At 34.0% G+C, this 25576-nt stretch overlaps 1 protein-coding gene and 1 long non-coding RNA gene across 3 annotated transcripts; both read left to right on the forward strand.

Moving 5' to 3' along the window:
- Positions 1-7291: 7291 nt before the first annotated feature.
- LOC101895611 (aquaporin) lies at positions 7292-16579 on the forward strand. 2 transcript variants are annotated; one of them, XM_005186012.4, is made up of 5 exons: positions 7292-8275; positions 15532-15725; positions 15782-15925; positions 15988-16200; positions 16290-16579. In XM_005186012.4, the coding sequence occupies exons 1-5, from the start codon at positions 8260-8262 to the stop codon at positions 16476-16478; spliced, it is 756 nt and encodes a 251-aa protein (XP_005186069.1). In that variant the 5' UTR covers positions 7292-8259; the 3' UTR covers positions 16479-16579. The 2 variants fall into 2 exon arrangements, with proteins under 2 accessions (XP_005186069.1, XP_019893216.1); XM_020037657.2 differs by lacking the exon at positions 7292-8275 and adding an exon at positions 15201-15436.
- A 3538-nt stretch (positions 16580-20117) lies between these two features.
- LOC131806143 (uncharacterized) lies at positions 20118-25319 on the forward strand. The gene is made up of 6 exons (XR_009343983.1): positions 20118-20248; positions 20306-20390; positions 20450-20510; positions 20568-20706; positions 23682-23803; positions 23859-25319. It is a non-coding gene; the product is annotated as an uncharacterized LOC131806143 (long non-coding RNA).
- The last annotated feature ends 257 nt before the right edge of the window (positions 25320-25576 follow it).

Genomic DNA, 25576 nt, shown 5'->3' on the forward strand with positions numbered 1-25576 from the left:
CAAACCCCTAACATTCCTTGCAATTTCCTGCACCAGACACCAAAAGAGTTTCACACTGAAAATAAAAGTTTAAGCATTGTCATTCTCATAGTATACCCCTTTGTTTAATAATGAACTGTCTTCATAACTTTCTTAGATTTATTATAAATTTCTTGTTATCACACAGCCTATATCATGTCTACGTGAAGTTAAGCGTTCATTATAACTGCTCCATATAAAGGGAATAAGAGTAAACATATTCACCTTGGCTGTGTGTATATAGGTAAGTTTAATAATAAAATAATACGACGTTGTGCTACCACGCTTATGTGATAGAGTCATATACTTGGTTATATATTGCTTTTAGTACTTTGTTGCTTGTGTGATACCATTAAGGGTACTTGAGCACGAGTTTCAACTGGGAGGAAAAATAAAAATCGAAAAGTTAAAAAACGATAATGTGTTCATGTCGAATTTGTTGGTGACCCTATGGATAACTTCGGCTAAGTGGAAATGATGGAAACTTCTCTATAGAACTATCTAAATAAACATTTAGTTTAAAATATATTTTCATCGTGTCTGGAATATAGTTTTATCATTATAGAATTTTCCTTTTCCAGAAAATATATCTATCATTAATCCTGGAATTTTGGTACTTCATGACAAATTGCTCCAAAAAAAGAAATATTTTAATATGTTAACTTTAAGTTACAAAGTTACTGTTAATTATAATATTGGACACAATTACTTAACCCATGTCTCTAACACGATGTGGAAACTGGTCTTTTCTCATTATTGCTCTGTTCCAGAACTGAAAGAATATAAAACGTTTTACTATGAAAACCGATGCTATGGTAAAAAATTAAAAAACTAGTAGATTGTTGCAAGTTTTGGTACAGTGCATATGTTAGTCATATGCAACGGGTAATTTACTACATTTATCGTGCGATAGAAATATCATACTTTTAGACGCTCCCAATAAATTTTTAAGTTTTCTCTCCCTCAAAAATGATACCCTATATACGGCTATATTAAACGAGATTTCTAATTAATTCAGATATGAATTATAGCACATCAACCCATGTCTGCTACAGTTAATGGTAGAATCAAAAAGGTAAAGTCATGCACTCATATGTTTAAAATTTTTTCAAAATTATACATTTGACAACATCTCATTCAGATTATGCAGTAAAATTTGACATGGTAAATTGAGAAAATGCAGAGATGGGTATGCTTTATTAAAATGACTTTACCTTCTTAATTTTACCATGTTACAGTTTATATAGCATAGCGTATCATTACGGTTTAAAATTTGAAGCTCCTAAAGGTAAGATTTACAAGTCTTAAATATTAAATGCAAACAAAACCAGTAAAGAAAGTCTTAAAGTCGGTCGGGGCCGACTTTATGATACCCTACACCACTTTGCTAATTTAATGGAGCTGCGCATAACAATTAAAAGTTTTTATGGGAGAATTCAATCATACACGCTATGATTATAATTATAATTTAAAGTTCAAAGGGCTAAATATGCCGAAGCATTTGTATCTTTTAAAATCGGACTTGTATTACCCATTTGGTGCACAATTAATTTGAAATCGGATAAAGATATATGTGGGAGCTATATCCAAATCGGAACCGATCTCGATAAAATTTGGCAAAGATATTTCTGAGCTGTATTTGATATATTTCCTTGAATATCGTTGTTACGGAGTGCATATTACGGCTATGGATAACAAATATGACAAATCGGATGAACAGTATATATGGGAGCTATAGCAATATCTGAACCGATCTTCCAAATTTGACATATTAGCTTCTAGAGGCAATTCGGTCGTAAGTGCCAAATTTCATCCAATTTGGGCAAATATTAGAAGTTTGGTGTACAATAAAAAGTAAATCGGGCGAAGTTATATATGGAGCTATATCCAAATCTGAACCGATCTCGATAAAATTTAGCAAATGTATTTCTGAGATGTATTTGATATATTTCCCCAAATATTGTTGTTACAGAGTGCATATTACGGCTGAGGAGGACAAAAATAACAAATCGGATGAACAATATATATGGGAGCTATAGCTATATCGGAACCGATTTCGATCAAATTTGGCATACTTATTTTCAGGTCCAATCTGATCGTACGTGCAAAATTCCATACTATTCGGACTGATATTACACGTTTGGTGCACAATAAAAGGCAAATCGGACGAAGATATATATTTGGGAGCTATATCTAAATTTTGACCGATTATCTCCAATTTCAATAGGGTTCGTCCTTGGGCCAAACAAATGATTTGTGCAAAATTTCATCTGGATAGGGCAATAAATGCGAACTGTACTTTGTTTACAAAAATACATGGACAGACGGACGGACATGCATAAATCAACTCAGAATGTGATTCTATACAGAGCATCAAAAGGAACTATGGGTCTATCTCGTTTCCTTTTGCCTGTTACAAACAAATGCACAAAGACATAATACCCTGACCACCTTGTGGTGTAGGGTATAAAAATAACTTTACATACGACACTACTACTATAATTTGGCCATAAGTAAGAAAAAAAAGACAGACATTCGAAAACTACAAAATACAAATAAGAAAATGAACCCAAAAACTTAAAATTGTATTGTATTTCGTTTGAAGTTAAAGCAAAAGAAGCAGTGCGAATAGGGAACGAATGATCTGGAGAAGTAAATAACATACTTTTAGGCGTTGTCGTATGTGAAAATAGTAATCCCCTAATAAAATTCCACATTTCAGAAAACTTGAGAACCGGTATGTAGCTGTAATAAATTCATGTTTTTGCTGGAATAAATCAAATCTTGCAAACTTGACAGTTTCCATTAAAAAAACACTAATATCTTTAAAAGAGAGTAACGTGAAAATAAGTAATATTCTGATAAGTATGTTGAAACCACAGTTTATAGCTCTTTAAAATCGCCCTTTAAAGTTTCACGTGATAAGATAACTTTAATACTGTGATAAATTTAGTTTTTAGTTGGAAGGAATTTCTTATATTGGTAGTATTCAGCAAATATTATATTTTTGTTGTCAGCCCAGTTTTGAAAAACGCTGGTGAATGGTTTCACTTCTGTCTAAAAAGTATTGAAGACCCTTAGTTTGTTAGTAATAAGATAATAATTATTACTAACAAACTAAGGGTACTTTCCAACGCATGTCCTTAAGCAATATTTTTTATACAGAATCTTTAAAAATTAGATTTTCGAAAAGATATGTCGCCAGAAAAAGGAGCTAAGGACCAATATATATTTACAGCACTACAAACGTCTTGGATTAAATCCCTACAATGTTTAGTTATTTCCGAATACAGCCGTTATATTAGGGTCTATATGGAGACGTTGACCTGCATAGCCAACTTTTGTCATAAGCCATTACAATATTCAAATACTAAACTTTAAAACAAATCCGGTAAATAATGTTGCTATAATCATCAAAATACCTAATATAGGGAGGTACCGCTATGTGGGGGCTATGCGAAGACCTGGACATAGACAATTTTCTGTCACAGGCTGTAGTAACTATTGAGAACTTCAAATACGACATTTTAAACAATTTCGGTGAATATTTTACGTAAATTCGACAAAATACCGAATATAGGGAGGTACTGATATATGGATGGGGCTTATACGAAAATCTTGACCTGCATAGACAATTTCTGTCATAGACTGTAGTTTCCATTACGAACTCTAAATACGAAATTTGAAAGAAGTCCAGTGAATAATTTTTCTAAAATCATCAAAATATCGAATAATGAGGTACTGTTATATGGGGGATACCCGATTTCGTGGACCTATATAGACAATATTCTTCCAGTGGGTAAAATACTCAGAAGGAAGTTCTTTTGTGGATTTCAGACAATTTAATTAAAATATTTGGCTACAAAATACCGAATATCGAATATATGGGGGCTATACGATATCGTAGACCGATATAGACCGAACTTTACCTGCTTGCAGACAAAAGACTGATCTGTGCAAAATTTTAGCTTCCTATCTTAATTCATTTTGGCTGTAGCGTGATTTTACGCTGATCATGAATATATGTATATACTTTGTTATGTTTAGAATTATTATTTCGAAGAGTTACAAACGGAATGACGAACTTAGTATACCCTCCATAATATATGTTGGAGGGTATAAAAACGCTATGGAGTGGTCGCATTTTTATTTTTTTTTTTTATAAAGACATACTACCAACTGAAGACAATTTCGAATTTATTTTGAATTTTTATATTATGCTAAAAAAAAAAAACATTGAAACAAAACCCTAGATTATGAAGGTATAGTAATACAATATTAAAACGAGTTCCAAGGTGCATTTGTAAGGTGTATGTATCATCTACAACAACTTACATTTTACAAGAAATAGTTTCAAAGTGAAAAATAGTTTCAAACTGACAAACATAAACAAAAAAATCATTTTTAACTTTAACATTGGAACAAATGCAGAACATTTACAACTCCCATAGCTTCAAATGCATTAATTTGAAATGCCTACACATCTGGACCCATTGCATTGCAGAGGCGATTAAGAGATGAAAACTCTGGAAGGGAATACCTGATTTGGTACTGTAATCGGACTTGATGTCAATATATTTGAATTTCTTTTGTTATCTTCCGCAAATGAGCTCCAAAAAATGTAAAATAAATATAATCTCATCTTAAGTGAATGGATTACCCGATAAAATTCAATTCTGCAAAAATAGACAATATTGTCTGGACCTTTCTTACCTGTTCCTGCCTCACGAACATCAGGCCAACAAATCATCATCGTTATTATCATCCTGTAACGGTGGATCTTTCGAAGCTTGGGTGGTTATATTCTAATTTTTGATTTTATACTATAGGAATGGGGGGTTTCGGAACCTTAACCTCATTACCTCCTGCATTTGACATAGAATTCATGCGTTCACCTTGATCTAAAATTGTTGCTGCACTATTCTCATCTTGTAAGTCCTTTTGCAATTCATCATCATCGCTGAGACACAGTTCGTCTAGAACGAATTACATATGCATTTTCATATTCTTGATCTTCTACACTACCCAATGTATTGTCGGAATCAGCACACTCCTGAACCATTGCAATATTTTGCTTCAATTGAAGATATTGTTCAGAACACTATTCCAATAGGTTTAAGGGAAGGCCAACTTTCTTGTATAGTCTTAAATTTTATGTGTAACTTTTCCGATATAAACCATAAATCCACCCGTTCATCGTCATCCCGTAGCCATTTGGCCAAAACTAATTAAATGGCAACATTACCACCAATGGGAATAAATCAAATCCCTGTTCCTCAACATCAGTGGTAAATGCTTATCGTCCAATGAAAACAACATTATTTTTCAAAAAAAAAAAAAAAAAAATTAAGGTTCAATTTTAAATAAAAAACTCAAAAAAATTAATTTGACAACTTAATTCACAAACAAAAATAAAAAAGTTTATAACCTTATGATTGTCAATTTCAAGTATTATAAAGTAGAAGGTACCATTGTATCGTGGGCAATACTGAAACAGAACCTCAAATATCAAATTTTAAACAGTTTCGTTAAAAATTTGGCTTCGATCATTTAATATTGAACACCTAGAGTACCGTTATATCGGACTAAAAAAACGTGGACCTCTGTAGATAATTTTGTGCCACCCAAGGTAGAATACATCACGAACTATAAATATTGAACTTTACACAAATCCTTTTGAAAATGCGGATGTAATCATAAAAATAACGATTATGCGAAAACACCGCTGTATGGGGATTATGGGAAAACGGGGACCTATCTGGACAATATTCTGCCACAGGAGGTAAAAACTATAACAAGATCTAAAATTTCAATTTTGAAACACTTCTATTTGAAATACAGAATATCGTGAGGTGTGATGGCGATGTGGAAGCTACACGAAAACCTGCCTGCCGAAAAAATACATATTTTGAAATAGTTATTCTTCTCTCCTGATTCAGACAGACGCTAAAGTGACATATATTTTTATACCCTCCACCATACTATGGAGGGTATATTAATTTTGTCATTCCGTTTGTAACTCCTCGAAATATTCATGTCAGACCCAACAAAGTATATATATTCTTGATCAGCGTAAAATTCTAAGACGATTTAGCCATGTCCGTCTGTCTGTCTGTGTGTCTGTCTGTCTGTCTGTCTGTTGTAATCACGCTATCTTTCGAACAAATTGAGATAGAAGTCTAAAATTTTGCACACATGTATATTTTCCCAGTAGGCAGGTTAAGTTCGTAAATGGGCCATGTAGGTCCAAGTTATCATATAGCCCCCATATAACGGTACCTCCCGATATTCGGTATTTTGATGATTTTAGCGACATTATTCACCGGAATTATTTCAAATTTGGTATTTGAAGTTCGTAATGGATACTACAGCCTAAGACAGAAAATTATCTGTGCAGGTCCACGTCTTCATATGGCCCCCATATAACGGTACCTCCCGATATTCGGTATTTTGATGATTTTAGCGACATTGTTTACCGGAATCGTTTCAAATTTGGTATTTGAAGTTCGTAATGGATACTTCATCCAAAGTCAAAAAATGAGCCATGTAGATCCACGTCTTCATATAGCCCCCATATAACGGTACCCCCCGATATTCGGTATTTTAATGATTTTAGCGACATTATTTACAGGGATTCTTTCAAATTTCGCATGTGAAGTTCGTAATGGATACTTCAGCCCATACAAGAAAATTGTCTGTGCAGGTCCACGTCTTCGTATATCCCCCATATAACGGTACCCCCCATATTCGGTATTTTGACGATTTTAGCTACATTATAAACAGATTTTTCTTCATGTTCGCATTTAAATATTGTAATAATTTATGACAAAAGTTGCCTATGCAGGCCCACGTCGTCGTATAAGCTTTCGGTATTTTTAAGATTTTAACAGAATTTTTAACGTTTTTTTTTTTTTTTTTTTTTTTTTTTTGGAAATTGCCAAATTTGTACCAAATGGTGGAGGGTATTAAAAGTTCGGCCCGGCCGAACTTACAGCTTTTTTACTTGTTCACCTATTATAAATACATATACTTTGATCTAGGATCTAACATTATTATTACGTGGAGCTACAAACGGAAAGACGAACTTAATGTATCTCCTCCATAGTATGGTGGAGGGCATAAAAAGTAATATTTCACTACGTCACAAACAAATGGATCAAACAAAATGATTGTGTCCATTACTTCATAGAGGTGTAGCGTTACCTCTTAAAAACCAAACTATATTTTAGTTATTCGCAAACTATTCCCAACATCTATTCGCAACTTAACTGTGTTCGGATAAACAACACAAACAGAATTATATCGATAGTAAAAAATTAAACGGTAGAGACAGACCGCAAACAGACGGACGGACGGCCGTTACAAGTGCAAAGCTATTAAAGTTCGATTTCATGTTATTTTTTCGGGTATTTTTATTCAAGTGTAGCAGCCATTCATCATCAAACATCGACACTCAACGTAAATAGAAAAAACAAAATCATTCGATTTGTTTTTTTTAAATAAATAACCAATTTGTTGTTGCTGCTGCTGTTGTTCTTGAAACAAACAAACTGGAAAAAAAAATAATAATATGAATAGTTTCATATTGGGAGTCATTCAAGAGTTTTGAACAAATATAATAGTTTGAAAAAAAAAAAAAAAAAAACAGTAAAAATATGAGCAACTAAAGCTGCAAAGATTTATGCGAAATGTGTGTACTTTCGTTTTCTGCGCCAATCAATGTCGTCCGCATAGCCGACACCGAAACCGTCACCAACGCCACCAACACCACCACCAACATGGTTTTGGTGCGTTTTGTATAGTTATTAAATAATTGTCAATTGTTCATCCTATCAATCATTTTGATCAAAAAGTGAAATTAAAATCTCATTTATGACTTGATTTTGATTTGGTCGAATTCAATGGTCAATCAATTGTCCGAACACCTTTGCCACTCGCTGCTGTTCGAAGTATTGCTGCTAACTCATCTGTGTTATTACTAATTTGGCAAGCTGTGCGAACAGATTGATTTGAGAAAAAGCGCTTGTCCCCCCAATCGCGGTGTTCGTTTACGCACTGGAAATTTAAAACCATTTTTTTCAAATATTCAATATTAAATGCTAATGAGTGTCAAATCGTGAAAATTCAAAATTAATAAAAACAACAAATTGAATAGTGAATGCAATTCATGTAAAAACACATATACAAATATATATTTTTTTCATCATATAAGCGAGCATTTTGAATTCGATAAAAGAAAAAATGGTAGAAAAAACAGGTGAGTAAGCGTATTTATGGTGGCATCATAATAACTAACTTATGACCTTTGTAAAGTTTACAACAATACATTTGGTAATGAATTAACTCCAAATATAAAGGAATAAAATAAAGATACCCTCATGGGTGACATTGTCCTCCAACTATACAAAAATGGACAGTGAGGGATAAAAGTCAATATACGATTTTGGCTTACTCATGACATACAGGGTGAGATGAAAAAACTGCAACCAATTTCAGACTGATGTCATTTCTAAGCCCCTCGTCCGACATCTGTTAAAATTATTCCAGTGACAGCTCATTATATTGTTTACAAGCCTACAAAAGGCATTTTGGTGAGAATTTTCCAGAAAAAATGTTATTCAAGCGTGATAGTGTGATTTCTTTATATTTGGCTGGAAAACCACTAGTGGCTTTCGTTAGAGCACTCCAGCATTTAAATGTGAATAAATTTTTTGTGTCTCGTACCATCGCTCGTTACCGTGATACTGGCAGCGTAGCCCGACATCAAGGAAGTGGATGGAAGAAACCCGCGTCGCAATGGCCGAAAATTGGGTCTTGAGCTGAACATATCACAATATTCCATTCGGGAAATATTGAAAAATGAGCTGGGAGTAAAGCCATTGAAATTCCAAAAAGTGCCAGAACTTACACCGCAACAGAAAGAAAACACACTTAAAAGAGCTAAAGAGTCGTTCGCTTGGCCGAAAGTGGTGAGCTGCCGAATTTGGTTTTCTCCGATGAGAAAACATTCGTTGTCCAGCAGTTTGAAAACAAACAAAATGATCGTGTTTACTTGCCAAAGAGGTCAGCTGAAAATGTGCACCTTCGGTTGGCCATGGTGATGATGTGGGCTGCCATAACAGCCGATGGTCGCTCTCTGCTCGTATTAATCGACCGTGGCATCAGAATAAATGCCGAATATTATCACGAAAATATTCTGGAGGGTGTATTGAAGCCTTGGGCACGCAAACATTTTGGTCGCAAACCTGGACATTCCAACAGCACACGCCACCCAATAATGGTTACAAAATGAGGTTCCTCGCTTCATTTCCAGGGCACAATGGTCACCAAAATCTCAGGATACCAATCCGTTGGACTATTGTGTCTGGAGTATTTTGGAAAGCAAGGTTGGCACTAAAATATATCAAAGTTTCGACTACCTCAAGCAAGCGCTTCGCCGGGTATGATCCAAAATACCGCAGAGCAACATAAGGTCATAATTCGTGCTAAAGGTGACCAATTCGAACAAATCTAAACTTGTTTGATGCTATTTCCGACATTTTTTGCTTTCATTCAATAAAATTTAAAAAAAATGTAAAAATTATGGCGTTTGACATTCTTGCAGTTTTTTATCTCACCCTCTATGGATACATGGTAGGGCAGGCAGGCTAAATTTGAAAAACACAAATTTGTAACCTCAAAATTAATCATAATAAGTGGAGCAACAACAATAAATAAAATTTCAAGAGTACCGTAAGACCTTACCAACCCTTGGAGATTTGTGCAGTGACTTTTTTATTTTATCAAGGACTGCATATGAATAATTTCAGAAATGATCGGATGAAACATGTTTTTAAAAAATTGAAACTATAGTCCTACTAGCTGAACCCGGCGCGCTTCGCTACTGCTTTCGCTTTTATATGCATTGAAAATTTTATATATGAATATTTGTTGGTTAAAAAATAGAAATAAAAAAATTCTAAAATGTTATAAACCTTATTATTGTAATACTTTAATGCGTAAACAAACAAATAGCTTGGTCTTCAAACGCGTGAACATGCCAAGAACAGCTGACCATGAGAAAATCAGGAACATGCTAAATTTAGTCCGCATACACAAAGGGATTGTCCTTCGGATTTATTAATTTCATATTCAATGCCAAGTGCTCAGGAAATTGCAATCTTTTGATGTTGAAAGACATTTCTGTTACAATTGGAGAATTCGAGGTAGCAACATACTTTCCAGTCATAATCCTACCCTCTCCACCATAGTATGGAGGGTATGTTAAGTTTGTCATTCCGTTTGTAACACCTCGAAATATAAATTTTAGACCCCACAAAGTATATGTATTCTTGATCAGCATAAAATTCTATGTCGATTTAGCGATGTCCGTCCGTCTATCCGTCTGTCAGTCTGTGGAAATCACTCTAGCTTTCGAACGAAATAAAGTGGGTTGATAAAATTTTACTCAAACGTATATTATGTCTGCAGGACATCGGTACCTCCCGATATTCGGTACTTTGATAATTTTAGAGACATTATTCGCCAGAATTGGTTCAAATTTGGTATTTCTTTACTTGTTTACTGTTAGTCTTATACCATTGCAAAAGCGTTGTGGGTCAATACTTCTTAATAAAATTATATCCCAATATGAAACTATTTCAATATAATTTGACAAAATTCACATTTAAACCAAATTCCGTCACACCTCCATATTTCATTGAAATTGGAGGTACATACCGTGTTTGGTACATCAAATATGTGAAATCGGCCGAGAATATATATGGGAGCTATATCCAAATTTTACCCGATTTCTAATTAATTTGTCAAATTTATTATGGTATCCAAATTTCGCTACACATTCCGAATTTCATTGGAATAGGACATACATATGGTGTTTGGTACATAACATTCATGAGATCGGCCGAAAAATATATATGGGAGATGTACCCAAACCTCAACCGATTTCAATATAATTTGGCAAATTTATTTTTGTACCCAAATTTAGTCACTCATGCCGAATTCAATAGGAATCGGATATTCGTATCGTGTTTGGTGCATTAATTACATGAAATCGGCCGAAAATATATATGGGAGCTATATCCAAATCTGAACCGATTTCAATATAATTTGACAAATTTATTTTCTGATCAAATCCCGTCACACATTTCAAATTTCATGGAAATCGAACATATATAGCGTGTTTAATGCAACAAATACATGAAATCGGGCGAAAATATATATGAGAGCTATATCCAAATCTGAACCGATTTCCATATAATTTGGCAAATATATTTTCTAATCAAATCCCATCACCTATACCAAATTTAGATACTATATCTGTAATCGATCAATAGATATGTGTATATAAAATCCAAATTTTTTGGAGGTACCTCCGATTCTTATGCTATATCTCCAGTTCCGAGTGGAATTTCAAAAAATTTTATAGCCTATGTTACTTTCAGGCGATGTTGTAGTATACTTGGAAATTTTCAGGAAAATCTGTTCAGCGGTTTTCGAGTCCATAAATTACAAACAAACACACAACAAAAAACAAATTCCGTCAAAAATACCACTCAAATAAAAACTTTTATATGGGGACTATACGAATTCGTGGAGCTGGATAAGTAATTTTCTTTCATAGGCTGTAGTAACTATTCCGAACATAAAATACGAAATTTGAAACAGTTCCGGTGAATAATGTCGCTAATATTATCAAAATACCGAAAAAGGGAGGTACCGTTGTATGGGGGATAGACTAAGATGTGGACCTGCATAGACAATTATTCACCGTTTATTTCATATTTCGAATTTGAATAGGGTAATGACATATGACAGACAATGCATATGTAGGTCCACGTCGTATAGACCCCAAAGTAACGGTTTTATTCGGTATTTTTAAGATTTAACTAGAATTTTTAACGTGTTTTTTCCAAATTCGTTCCAAATGGTGGGGGGTATTCAAAGTTTGCCCGGGCTTTTTAACTTGTTCGATACCGTAAAGGGAAAAACGACTATTGTAGTATTTTTTTTTACATTCTTGCTTTTCTTCTGCAAAAGAACGCGAAGAAAACTTCACTTAAAAGTAAGTGCTGATAAGAATATTACACCGTATTCTTATTCTAAAACAAGTAAAAAAAAATAAGTTCGACCGGGACTAACTTTTAATACCCTCCACCTTAGGGTAAAGAAAACTTAGAACCCATTATGACCCACAAATACCAATTTTTAGACAAATTCGTGGGAAAATGTGGTAAGAATCATAAAAATACCGAATATCGAGAGGTATCGCCATAAGCGGATATAAATAATAATGTGGACCTATATACAATATTTTGCCAACCGAGCTAGAACCCTTTATAACCAGTATGTACCAATTTTTAGACAAATCCGTAATGTTGAATACCGAATATGGGGAGGTGGAATTATACATACAACTAGCTGAACCCGGTGCGCTTCGCTACCCCTTTTGATTTTATATGCATTCAAAATTTTATTCACTAGTATATGTTGGTTAAAAGAAAAAAACAAATTTAAAAAGTAAAAAAAAAAAATTATTGCACTACTTTAATGCATAAATAACCAAAACCATTAGAAAAGCAGTAACATGACATACATACACGAGGGGTTTGTCCTTCGGATTTATTTATTTCATAGCAAATACCAAGCGTGCAGGAAACTGCAATCTTTTGAAGATGAGTGGCATTTCTATTGCCATTAGTGAATTCGAGATAGCAACATACTTCGCCGTAATAAGCGTATTTCAAATCAATTGTTGTGTTGTTTTTTAGTGTTAGCCTAAGGCGTTGTGGGTCAATGGTTCTTATTAAAATCATATCCCAATCTGATCCGATTTAAATATAATTTTAAAAATATTACTTTTACACCAAATTTCGCCACACCTTTCATATTTCATTGAAATTGGTGCGTCAAATATGTGAAATCGGTCGAGAATATATATATGGGAGCTATATCCAAATCTTAACTAATTTCCAATTAATTTATCACATTTATTATTATAACCAAATTCCGCCACACATTCTGAATTTCATTGGAATCGGTCATATATATCGTGTTTGGTACATAATATGTATGAAATCGGCAGAAATATATATGTTAGCTATATCCAAACCTCAACTGATTTCAATATAATTTGGCAATTTTTGCTAGTGCCAGATTTTGTCCCTCTCGCTTTGGGTGCATCAAATATGTGAAATCGGCTGAGTATATATATATATGGGAGCTATAATAAAATCTGAGCGTTTTTGAATATAATTTGTCAAATTTATTTTTGCACCAAATTTTGCCACTCATGCCGAATTTCGTTGGAATCGGAAATACGTATCGTGTTTTGTGCATCAAATATGTGAAATCGGCGGAAAATATATATGGTAGCTATATCCAAATCTGAACCGATTTTAATATAATTTGACTAATTTATTTTCTAATCAAAATCCCGTTACATATTCCAAATTTCTTTGGAATCGAACATACATATCGTGTATGGTGCATAAAATACATGAAATCGGTCGAAAATATATATGAGAGCTATATCCAAATCTGAACCGATTTTAATATAATTTGACAAATGTATATTTGTTTTAATTTTCGCTACACATTCCAAATTTCATTGAAATTAGAGATACATAGCGTGTTTGGTGCATCAAATACATGAAATCGGTCGAAAATATATATGGGAGCTATATTCAAATCTGAACCGATTTCAATTTAATTTGAGAAATTCATTTTGGCTCCCAATTCCGTTACTTATTTTAAATTTCATTACAATTGGAAATACATGTCGTGTTTGGTCCACCAAATACATGAAATCGGCCGAATATGTATATGGGAGCTATATCCAAATCTGAACCGATTTCAATATAATTTGGGAAATCAATTTTTTAGATAAACTCTATCACACGTTTCAAATTTCATCGAAATTGGGGATACATAGCGTGTTTGGTGCATCAAATGCTTGAAATCGGCCGAAAATATATATGGGAGCTATATCCAAATCTGAACCGATTTCAATATAATTTGACAAATTTATTTTCGGATTTAATCCCGTCACACATTCCAAATTTCATTGGAATCGAACATTCATATTGTGTTTGAGGCATCAAATGAACGATATCGGTCGAAAATATATATGGGAGCTATATCCAAATCTGAACCGATTACAATATAATTAGGCAAACTTATTTTTGTTCCAAATTCCGTTACGTATTCCAAATTTGGAGACTGTATCTTCAACCAATCAATAGATATGTGCATATAAAATCTAAATTTTTGGGAGGTACCTCCGATTCTGATGCTATATCTCCAGTTCCAAGTGGAAATTCAAAAATGTATATAGCCTATGTTACTTTCAGGCGATGTTGCAGTATATATGGAAATTTTCAGGAAAATCTATTCAGCGGTTTTCGAGTCCATAAATTACAAACAAACATACAAACATTTTCCTCTTTTATAGATATAGATGTTTCGCCACCGTAGCTAGAACTCATGGTGACCTACAAATAACAATTATTAGACAAAACCGTAAAAAAATGTTCCAAAAATCGTCAAAATACCAAATATTGGGAGATGCTGTTATATGGGGGCTATACGTTGACGTGGACCAACACAGAAAATTTTTTGTCTTGGCGGTAGTCTCCAGTATGAACTTCAAATACCAAATTTGAAACAATTGCTAAAATCATCAAATAAAATATCAGTGGGTACCGTTACATGGGGGCTATTCGAAGACGTGGATCTACACAGACAATTTTCTGTCTTAGGCTGTAGTATATATTACGAACATCTAATACCAAATTTGAACCATTCCGGTGAATAATGCTGCTAAAATCATGAAAGTACCGAATATCTAGATGTTCCGTTGTATGGGGGCTATTCCCTAACGTGACCTACATGGCCCATTTTCAATACCAAAAGTTCTGCAGACATAATATACATTTAAGTCAAAATTTATCAACATATTTCTTTTCGTTCGGAAACTAGTGTGATTTCCACAGACAGACGGACATCGCTTAAGCGATATAGAATTTTATGCTCATCAAGAATATATATACTTTGTTGGGGCCTAAAATGAATATTTCGAGGTGTTACAAACGGAATGACAAACTTAATATACCCTCAATGCTATGGTAGAGGGTATAAAAAAATGACGTATACATTTTCATGTTCCTAGAAGTAGTAACTGCATACCGACGATCTACGATTCAAACATAATTCTTTTTGTAAATTGCTAAGTATCACCTTTTTTAAGAAAATAAGTCACTAAAATGTTACATATTACTGAGGGTGGATAAAAGCCAAATCCAAATGTTTGCTGGGAATATTTAAAATTAAATACAGACACGTGACAGATATATGTACAAAAATTAATCCAAAAATTAAATAATGGAAACTTCAGCTCCAAAAGAAAATCCAAAGAATCGTAAGGGCAATTTGCGGTTATATTCGACAAATAATCGTAGCACGGTTTAAAAGCGTGTTTCTAAATTTGCTAATGTTTTTCTCAACCATTTTCAGAATTGGCCAAATTTGTGGGGATATCAGATATAACGGATAATAAGAAAATATGGCGTGTACTGTTTGGAGAAATGATTGGAACATTCCTTCTGATCGTTATTGGTGTTGGAAGTTGTGTAGACTTTGAAGATTGGTCTCCGTCCGTGCCACAAATTGCTCTTACATTCGGATTGACGGTGGCTACATTGGCACAGGTAAGATTGTCTTTATTTGTATGGAAAATGATCATGGAATAATATTTTTTTTTCAGACATTTGGTCATGTCAGTGGATGTCATATAAATCCAGCCGTCACTGTCGGATTCCTTGTTGTCGGTGAGATAAGCCTAATAAAAGGATGTTTTTATATTGTCGTACAATGTATTGGAGCAATTGCCGGTTCAGCGGTTCTTAGTGTACGTTTTCCTTTGTGCAGAACTATTTTCGGGTTGTTAAGTTATTTTGTTTAATTTTTTAGATTGCCATTCCCCAGTCGGTAGCCGGTGTTGGTCTGGGAGTTTCCTCTAGTGCTCCCTCACTTAATACCGCTCAATGTATAGTAATAGAAGCCCTAATAACATCTATACTGGTTTTGGTCGTAAAAGGCGTATCCGACCCAAAACGTAGAGATATTAAAGGATCGGCTCCATTGGCGGTGGGATTGTCTATAACAGCGGGACATTTGTGTGCGGTAGGTTGAATAAAATCCAATCTACGAGCTTTCATTTTTAGAACATGTACCATGACATGTTGTTTATTATTACAACATCACATTTTTAGATTAAATTAACTGGCGCCAGCATGAATCCAGCCCGCTCATTTGGTCCTGCTGTCGTCCATGGCATGTGGACAGATCATTGGGTGTACTGGGTAGGACCTATAATCGGAAGTTTAGTTGCAGCATTTATATATAGAATATTTTTCCAAGTACGCAAAGGAGATGATGAAGATAACTCCTATGACTTTTAAGTATTATATATTTTTTATTTATAATAAATACATCTCATTTATGCACATTTACATATCTGCACCACATATTTGTTATATTACAACCAAATTTGTCAAATAAATTGTTTTTCATCTAAATAAAGAAAATTCGTGTTGTTTTTATGCACATTGAATTTTTTTAAAAAATCGGTACATTATTATACCCTCCACCTTGGAAAGGAAATTTGGTCATTCCATTTGTAACATCCCTAAATATTTGTCGTAGAACCCATAAAGAATATATATTCATAATCAGCATACAATTCTAAGTTGGTTTAACGATGTCCGTCTGTCTGTCTGTCTGTCCGTCTGTTGATAACACAATACTACCCACATTATTTGACGTAGAGAAATTTAGCAGAACAATTTGTATTGTATCTAGGATGGTTGGTATTGAAAATGATGATATATCGGTCCACGTTCTGGTATAGTCCCCATATAACGGTACCTCTCGATATTCGGTATGTTGATGATTTTTGTCACATTTTTTCACGGATTTGTCTAAAAATTGGTATTTGTAGGTCATAATGGGTCCTACCTCGTGTGGCGAAACATTGCGTGTATAGGTCCACGATTTGGTATAACTCCAATACAACGGTACCTCCCGATATTCGGTATTTTGATGATTTTTGCCACATTTTTTCGCGGATTTGTCTAAAAATTGGTATTTGTTAGTCATAATGGGTTCTAGCTCCTTTGAAGAAAAATTGTATTTATAGGTCCACGTTTTTGTATAGCCCCATATATCGGTAATTCCCGATATACGGTATTTTATTGATTTTTGGCGCATTTTCCTATGAATATGTCTAAAAATTGGTATTTGTGGGTCATAATGGGTTCTAATATTTCCCTTACCCTAAGGTGGAGGGTATTAAAAAAATTGAAATGGACTAGAACACATCTTACAGACAAAGGTGAAACAACCATCAAAGTCAAATATGTTCATCAATTTTAGAAGAAATAAATAAAAACCATTCAGTTCGGCCGAACTTTTAATGCAATCAACCTTTGGGTAAAGAAAAAATTTTTATATAAAAGTATCTGTAGTCAAACGTGTTCTCCTTTAAACTACAAAGACAATTTTAATTCTATCAAATTTTATTATACCAATAGTCATCTACCAAATCTTCTTAAATATCAAATTTGAAACAATTTCGTGGGTAAATTTGACAAGGATTATCAAAATACCGAATATCGATGTGTATCGTTATATGTACGCTACAGGAAAACGTGGACATAATTATTCAATGTTCTGCCGCCGGAAATAGAATCCTGCAAAATAGAAATAGAAAAACTGCAAATACTAATTTTTAGACAAATCCGCGTAGAAATGTGACAAAAAAATAAATAACCGAATATCGGAAGGCACCGTTATATGGGGGCCATACAAAAACGTGGACCTATACATACAATGTTTAGCCACCGGAGCCAGAACCCTTTATGACGTACAAATACCTATTTTTAGACAAATCCGTGAAAAAAATGTGGCGAATATTATCAAAATACCGAATATCGGAAGGTACTGTTACATGGCTATTCCAAAACATGGATCGCTATATCTCATTTTCAATACCAACCATCCTAGATACAATACAAATTGTTCTGTAAAATTTTTAAGCTCTACGTCAAATAATGTAGGCTGTAGGTTGATTTCAACAGCCAGACGGACATCGTAAAATCGACTTAGAATTTTTGACTGATTATGCATATATGTACTTTATGGGATCTACGACGAATATTTAGGGATGTTACAAATGGAATGACAATGTTAATATACCCTCCTTTTAAAGGTGGAGGGTATAAAAGAATACAAAAATTGATCGCCGGCATTGTGCTTCTCAGCGAATTGAGCTCATGACTTTAGATCGATTCATCTACATTCTGCCTTAGGAAAACAGTTTGAAATCTTCTTCTATATCTATAAAAGAGGAAAATGTATGTTTGTTTGCTATCAATGGAATCGAAAACAGCTGAACAGATTTTTCTGAAAATTTCCAAGTACACTACAACATCGGCTGAAAGTAACATAGGCTGTATGAAGCATCAGAATCGGACGTACCTCCAAAGAATTTATAAATTATATGCACATATCTATTGATCGATTACAGACACAGTCTCCAAATTTGAAATGGAAACACCTCCGATTCTGATGCTATACCTCCAGTTTGAAGTGGAATTTAAAAAAATGTATATAGCCTTTGTTACTTTCGGGCGATGCTGTAGTATATATGGAAATTTTCAGGAAAATCTGTTTAGCTGTTTTTGAGTCTATAAATTACAATTCCTATAGCTCCATGAGATTAAAAAAAAAACTTTTAAAATGATATGATTGACATTCGCTATTTAATCAGTTTCTACTTTGAACTGTAGAAGCCAACGAAATCGGTTGAAGAAAAAAATATAATAAAATGGGCGGTATCAGTATATGTGCGGTATCAGTATATATATGGGTACCCTCCACCATAGTATGGAGGGTATATTAATTTGTCATTCCGTTTCTAACACATTATAGACCCCACAAAGTACATATATTCTTGATCAGCATAAAATTCTATGTCGATTTAGCGATGTCTGTCCGTCTGTGGAAATCGCTCTAGCTTCCGAACGAAATGAAGTAAGTTGATAAAATTTTACTCCAATGTGTATTTTGTCTGCAGGACATTTGGTATTGAAAATGGGCTATCTATGTCCACGTCTTCGTATAGCCCCCATATAACGCTACCCCCAGGTATTCGGTATTTTGATGATTTTAGCGACATTATTTACCGGAACTGTTTCAATTTTGGTATTTGAAGTTCGTAATGAATACTACAGCCTATGACAGAAAATTGTCTGTGCAGGTCCACGTCTTCATATGGCCCCCATACAACGGTACCCCCCGATATTCGGTATTTTGATGATTTTAGCGGCATTATTTACCGGAACTGTTTCAAATTGGTATTTGAATTTCATAATGAATACTACAGCCTATGACAAAAAATTGTTTATGCAGGTCTACGTTTTCGTATAACCCCCATATAACAGTACCCCCCGATATTCGGTATTTTGATGATTTTAGCGGCATTATTTACCGGAACTGTTTCAATTTTTTTTATTTGAAGTTCGTAATAGATACAACAGCCTATGACAGAAAATTGTCTATGCAGGTCCACGTTTTATAACCCCCATGGTACCTCCCTATATTCGGTATTTTGATGATTTTAGCTACATTATAAACTGATATTTAACAAGTTTCGCATTTGAATATTCTAATAGCTTGTGACAAAAGTTGCCTATGCAGGTCCACATCGTCGTATAGAACCTAATATACGGCTTCATTCGGTATTTTTAAGATTTTAACAGAATTTTTAACGGATTTTATTTGTTTGAAATTTATTAAATTTGTACCAAATGGTGGAGGGTATTCAAAGTTCGGCCCGGCTGAACTTACTGCTTTTTTACTTGTTACTACACTGTTTTATTCATTTAAAATAATTCTTAAGTTCTACTTTTTTTTTTTTTTTGGAATCGGTAATTGGTTACGCCGTCAAGACGAGGTTGGTACGATACCTTAAGTATGCATGTACCATTGCTTTGTATTCGATTAATGGTTATCGGTAATTATCTTTTTCTTTCTTGTTTTTCATTTCTTTGCTTCCTTGTAGAGTTGTGCTGCGTCGCGTAAAATCCATTTTACAGCTGTATATTGTTTTTGTGAATGAAAGTGCATAATTCATGAAAATTTTCAGTTGCGAAACTTTTGAGTAGGGCAGGTAAGTTTGAAAAATTTGTAAAAATGTTGTAATTTAATCTGTCATTATTAAATTTAGGACAGACAAAGAGTTGGTGATTTTCGGTGTTTGGAGTGTTGCAAGTGTCGCATAAGTTGGAGGTTTCAGCGTTTATGAGAAATAGGTAAGTTTTTCCGTATGTGTGACCGGTGAATAGTCGATTTATGAGTTTGATCTCTCCAGGGGGCATGTTGGAACCTGCATACAAGTGACGAGACGGCGGTTCTGGGAAAAATTGAGAGAAGTATGTGCCTTTAGAGATTGAGATGTTTTTATAATTTTCCTTCCATCCGTTCCATAGATGCTGATAGATCTGGGAGTGAGCATCTTTTACTGAGAGGTCTGATTGAATTATAGAGCCGACTTGAGCCGCATGTTTGGCGAAGAAATCTGCACGCTCATTTGCAGGGATGCCAATATGTGAGGGAGTCCAGATATTGGTGAGTTGTGTAATTTTTGAGTTATTTACTTTTCGGAGTATATTATTTGCCAGGTAGTTTTGAGTTGTATTTCGTGTTAGTAATAGACAAGCATTTTTACGGTCCGTTATGATAGTGGCCTTATTAATGTTGTCTTCTATGATAATGTCTATGGCCTTGTTGATAGCATGTAATTCTCCCATTAGTGAAGACATTTTACTAGGTATTTTAAAAAGGAAGTTTTGGTTATATGAGATGTTGCATACTGCACATCCGGTAGAGGCACTGGAAACCGAGGCATCAGTTGCCCAAATTGTATGACCTGTTTTTTTTAACCTTTCAACTTTTTCTTGTAGGATCATTCGATAGAATTCATTTGGTTGGGTATTTTTGGACGAGTTGAACAAATTTATGATGAAGTGAATTTTTTTCCGGGGTATTCAATTTGATTTACCACAACTTTGTCGAAGATGTGTTTAAATTTGATGTATATAAGGCCCAAACTTGTCTTGTTGGAGGGGTTATTTATAATGTTTTGGTACAATTGTCGATTGTGACATTTAAATTTGATTAATTCTTTCGCTGCGAGATATTGAGATCGTTGTTCCGGTGGTAGAATCAATGCTAATGCATAGATTGCATGGACAGGTGTTGACGGTGTAAGGCCAAGACTTCTTCTTAGCATCTGATTTTGAAAAGATGTAAGTTTTCTGTTCAAGTAAGTTGGCATATGAGCCATTGAAGAGATGCAGTACTCTGTTTTCGAAAAAATTATGGATTTTGCTAGATTAATAGCAATATTTGGTTGATATTGTTGATCATTTTTAATGCATTTATTGACTTGTTGCAGGACAAGATATCATAGTGTTCTTTAAGATATAAACTGTTTTTTATGTGCCTTCCTAAAAACTTAATGCTGTTAACCGATGTAATTTGTGTGCCTTGTAAAGTGATGGTAGGAGTTTGGCTACATACATAGCGGCGGTTTTGTTGATATTGTAGTTTAGGTTCAAGCGTGATAAAATATATTGAAATTCAGTGGCTTTTAATTGCAGATTTTGATTGGCCGATTCAAAGTTCTTATGCGCAGATAATAATATGAAATCATCCGCAAATTGAAACAGATGTGTGTCGTCATCAGAAATCCCATGTAGACCAAGGGTATATAAGTTAAAAAGAGTAGGACTTAAACAGCTGCCTTGTGGGAGCCCATTGAAGATTTCAAGAGATTCATTTCCCATAACGATAGTTCTTTTGCTTAAAAAATTAATAATCCAATCAGAGATGTCACTCGGACAGTTGAGTTCGCATAGTATTTTAAGGAGAATTTCGATACTGACACAATCATATGCTTTTTCTACGTCTAACGATAGAATAATCACTTTCTCACCTCTGTTTTTGTAGTAATTTATAGTGTGCAGTAAGTTGTTGATACACATCGAAGTGGACATATGTTTTCTGTATGCAAATGTATTTGCTGGCAAAATATTATTTTCGTCGATGAATTGTTGCAGACGTTCTTTCACCATTAAATTTATTATTTTTAAAGGAACTGATATTAAGGCTATCGGTCTGAAGTTTGTAAACAATTCTAGATCTTTGCCTTTTTTTGGTATCAGGATAATTTTAATTTTTCGCCATTCATCTATGATTTCGCACTTTTTCCATAAACAATTGCCGATTCGGCTAGATTATTTATCATTTCGTATGTTATACCGTCAAGGCCAGCAGCTGAGGGTTTCTTTTTGTTTTTGAGAACCAGTAGAAACTCTTCCATTGTTAGATTGGACTGATTATAAGAAGTTTTGCTGACATAATTAATTAGATTGTTGTCTGGAACTTGATCTCTGAGGTGGCATAGAAATTGTTTGTTGTTATTTGGGGACCATTTGCTTTTGCTGTTTGATGATAAACTATTTTTGCACCCACGAACAAATTGAAAGAGATGTTTTGAACTGGGCTCCTTGTTTAGATTTTGTATTTTATTCATGAAATTGTGTTTTTTGACAAATTGGACGGCATTTTTAAAGTTTTTTTTATCATTTTAATTAGATTTCTTGCATTTATATCATTGCTATGCATATCATAAGTTTTTTGTGCAGCTATCTGTAGTCTGTACTGTTTTTCAACATAGGAATCCCACCAAACTTTAGGTGTTTTATTTCCTTTTAGGGTATAAGTAGATTTTTTGATTTCACTTTTTATCACGGAGTGTATTTCTTGAAAATTAGTATTTAGTTGGATTGTACTTAGCTTTTTCATTAGTTGTTTTTTGGCCAAAAAAGTCTGACCCTTGCACTTTGTGTTGTTAATATTTAAAATGACAGGATAATGATGGCTTCCACCGATCATATTTTTGAAAATTTTCCATTGAATTGGTAAAATAGAGTTTGTGAAAGACAGGTCCAGAACGGATCCACTCAAATCATTTATATTTTTTTTAAAGGTATAACTACCATCGTTTAGACATTGAAAGTTGGAATTATCAAAGATCTCTTTTATTGTTTTTCCACGCTGTGAGACAAATGAGTCACCAAAAGCTGAGTGTCTAGCATTGAAGTCACCACATATGAAAGTGTTACTTTGATTATCAAGTAATGATATTCATTTGTTTAGTTCTGTTTTTATAGTTGCACATCTGACTGAGTGGGGAAAATAAATGGATACCAGAGTTAAATTGTTTGTTAAATTTGTGGTTTGGCAAATCAGAATATCCAAGGAGGTTTCAAAAGTAATCTTTTTGAATTGTATATTTTTTTTGAAAAGTAAGGCTACACCACCATAATTATCACTTCTTTTTTTCGATACTATATTGAATCCTTGTATAGATGACGAGTTTTGACTTTCGTCTATATTAAATATTTCACTCAAAAAACATATGTCAATTTTTTGCTTTTTCAGAAAAAATTCGAGGTAATTTTTGTTTTTGTTTAAACTTTGCACATTGTATTGAAGCACGTTCATGATTTTAATAAAAGTTTATTGTAAATTTGCAGGATTTGAATTATTATTTGGCACTTTGTTATTTGGTTCCTCAAATGGGTTATCTATTTCCGATGAAAGGAGTGATTGCTGGAATTTTTTTAAAATGTTTAAACCTTCGGCACTATTAAGTGAGGTAAGGACTTTTGACATTTCTTTTGAAAATTGTGTTAATGCTTTTTCAATTTCAGATACTTTTGAAAAGGTAGTATGGTTGAAGACGGATTGAGATGGTGTGATTTGAATCGGACTGGCAATGGCGTGATGGATTGGATTTCGTGGAGACGCAACTTTGCTATATTTTAATTTTGTTACTCTTTTGTTTATTTCTTTATAAACGCTTATTTTTGGTGGTTTGTTTTTATTAAGAGGGGGAAAGGCATTGTTAAATTCATCATCAGAAAGGACTTGGAAACGGTTTTGGGATTCTGGATATTTTTGAACAACTTCTTTTCGTGAAAGTTTGGAAAGGGCCATTATGCTTCTTATATTTCTTTCAGATTTCCGTCTTGGGCACTGCTTTGAGTCGGTTGCAAAATGATCAATACTATTACAGAGAATGCATCGAGGCGAGTTGCATATATCCTTGCACGTAGTTGTTGATAAACATTCTTTACATTTCTGCTCTTTGGGACATTGATTGGGGCATATAATAAATTTACCACAATTTAAACATTTTTTCGTCGACCTGCAACGAATGGCTATGTGTCCTAACCGTCCGCAGTTTAAACATAAACGTACAGGGGGGATATATAACTCCGGTGTTATTTTTGTTCCGCACATAAGTATCTCCGTGGGTACACCATCATATATAATACCGATTTTTATGGTTTCGGAGTATTCCATTTTATTGTTTTTGGATTTTCTAGTGAAGCGGTATATTGAAACAACGTCCATATCATTATTAGCTTCAATTTGTTGTTTAATTGTAATAGCAGAAATACTTATTGGTACATTCTTGATTATATAGAACCGTTGTACAAAACGTTCTGGGATAAAGGCTTTGAGATCGATTTGGTTTAACTTTGGGTTCGTAGCAAAGGAGTTGGCTGAGGTAGCATTGTTAAATGTTATTCTGTTATTGTATCCAATGTTCTTGCAAGCATAGTCTGTAATATTAATCTTTTGAAATCTTGCATACAGGTGAAGTTCACAATTCTTTCTTCTTGTGCTAATTGGCGTTTCTGAGGAAACTAACACATGAAAAGGACCGGGATGGTATTGAGGATACAAAATGGTTTCTTTATTTAGAGAGTTGTAGTTGTGTTGTTCTGCCATTTCATTATTTGAAGTAGGTTCTGTGTTTGTGTTTATTGGTTTAACAGGTGTTCCATTTTGGTTTTTGAAAGTTTTAGTTTCTTTGGAAATGCTGGGAGCTCTTCTTTTATTTTGTTCCCCCGGAGGAGGAGGTGGAATAGGCGGAGGAGGAGGTTCCCCTACTCCCCCCATTTTTCAGTTAATGAAGGATTATTTTAACTTTTGTAATAAAAAAAATTGCAAAAGCAGGGAAAAGAAAAAAACTCAAATTGTTTATGTTTGTGTGTGTGAATGCGTTGTTTGTATATTTGTTGTTGTTTAGAAATAAAAGCACAGCGACCAGCGCGAAAAACAGTCTAATGTCAACAGATGTTGATGAGCGACTGTAAGTTCTACTTATGGTAATTTTCCTTAACCTGGTCTAGCATAAAGTGTAAGAGAGAGAGAGAGAAATAGAGAGATACAAATGTACACATGCCTGGCACCATATCTCACTTGTGGCAAGCAAACATGCTACACTTGCTTATCAGCCTGAGTAAAGATTTCATCCCGTAATCTAACTCAAACATACTAGTTTGTGTTTGACCTTCATAGCGACAACACGTGTTTTTAAAGCGAGCCGACAAAACAGTGAAAAAAGTGCAAAATAAAT

Source organism: Musca domestica, unplaced genomic scaffold (genome assembly GCF_030504385.1).
Source record: "Musca domestica strain aabys unplaced genomic scaffold, Musca_domestica.polishedcontigs.V.1.1 7, whole genome shotgun sequence".
Classification (NCBI taxonomy): Eukaryota; Metazoa; Arthropoda; class Insecta; order Diptera; family Muscidae; genus Musca; species Musca domestica.

What these genes read in the sequence shown, in the direction of transcription:
- LOC101895611 (XM_020037657.2), top strand. Translation starts at nt 15,400, where the DNA reads ATGGAAACTTCAGCTCCAAAAGAAAATCCAAAGAATC. An exon ending in CGGTGGCTACATTGGCACAG is followed by an intron (nt 15,726 to 15,781) that starts GTAAGATTGTCT and finishes TTTTTTTTTCAG; the next exon opens with ACATTTGGTCATGTCAGTGG. An exon ending in CCGGTTCAGCGGTTCTTAGT is followed by an intron (nt 15,926 to 15,987) that starts GTACGTTTTCCT and finishes TTAATTTTTTAG; the next exon opens with ATTGCCATTCCCCAGTCGGT.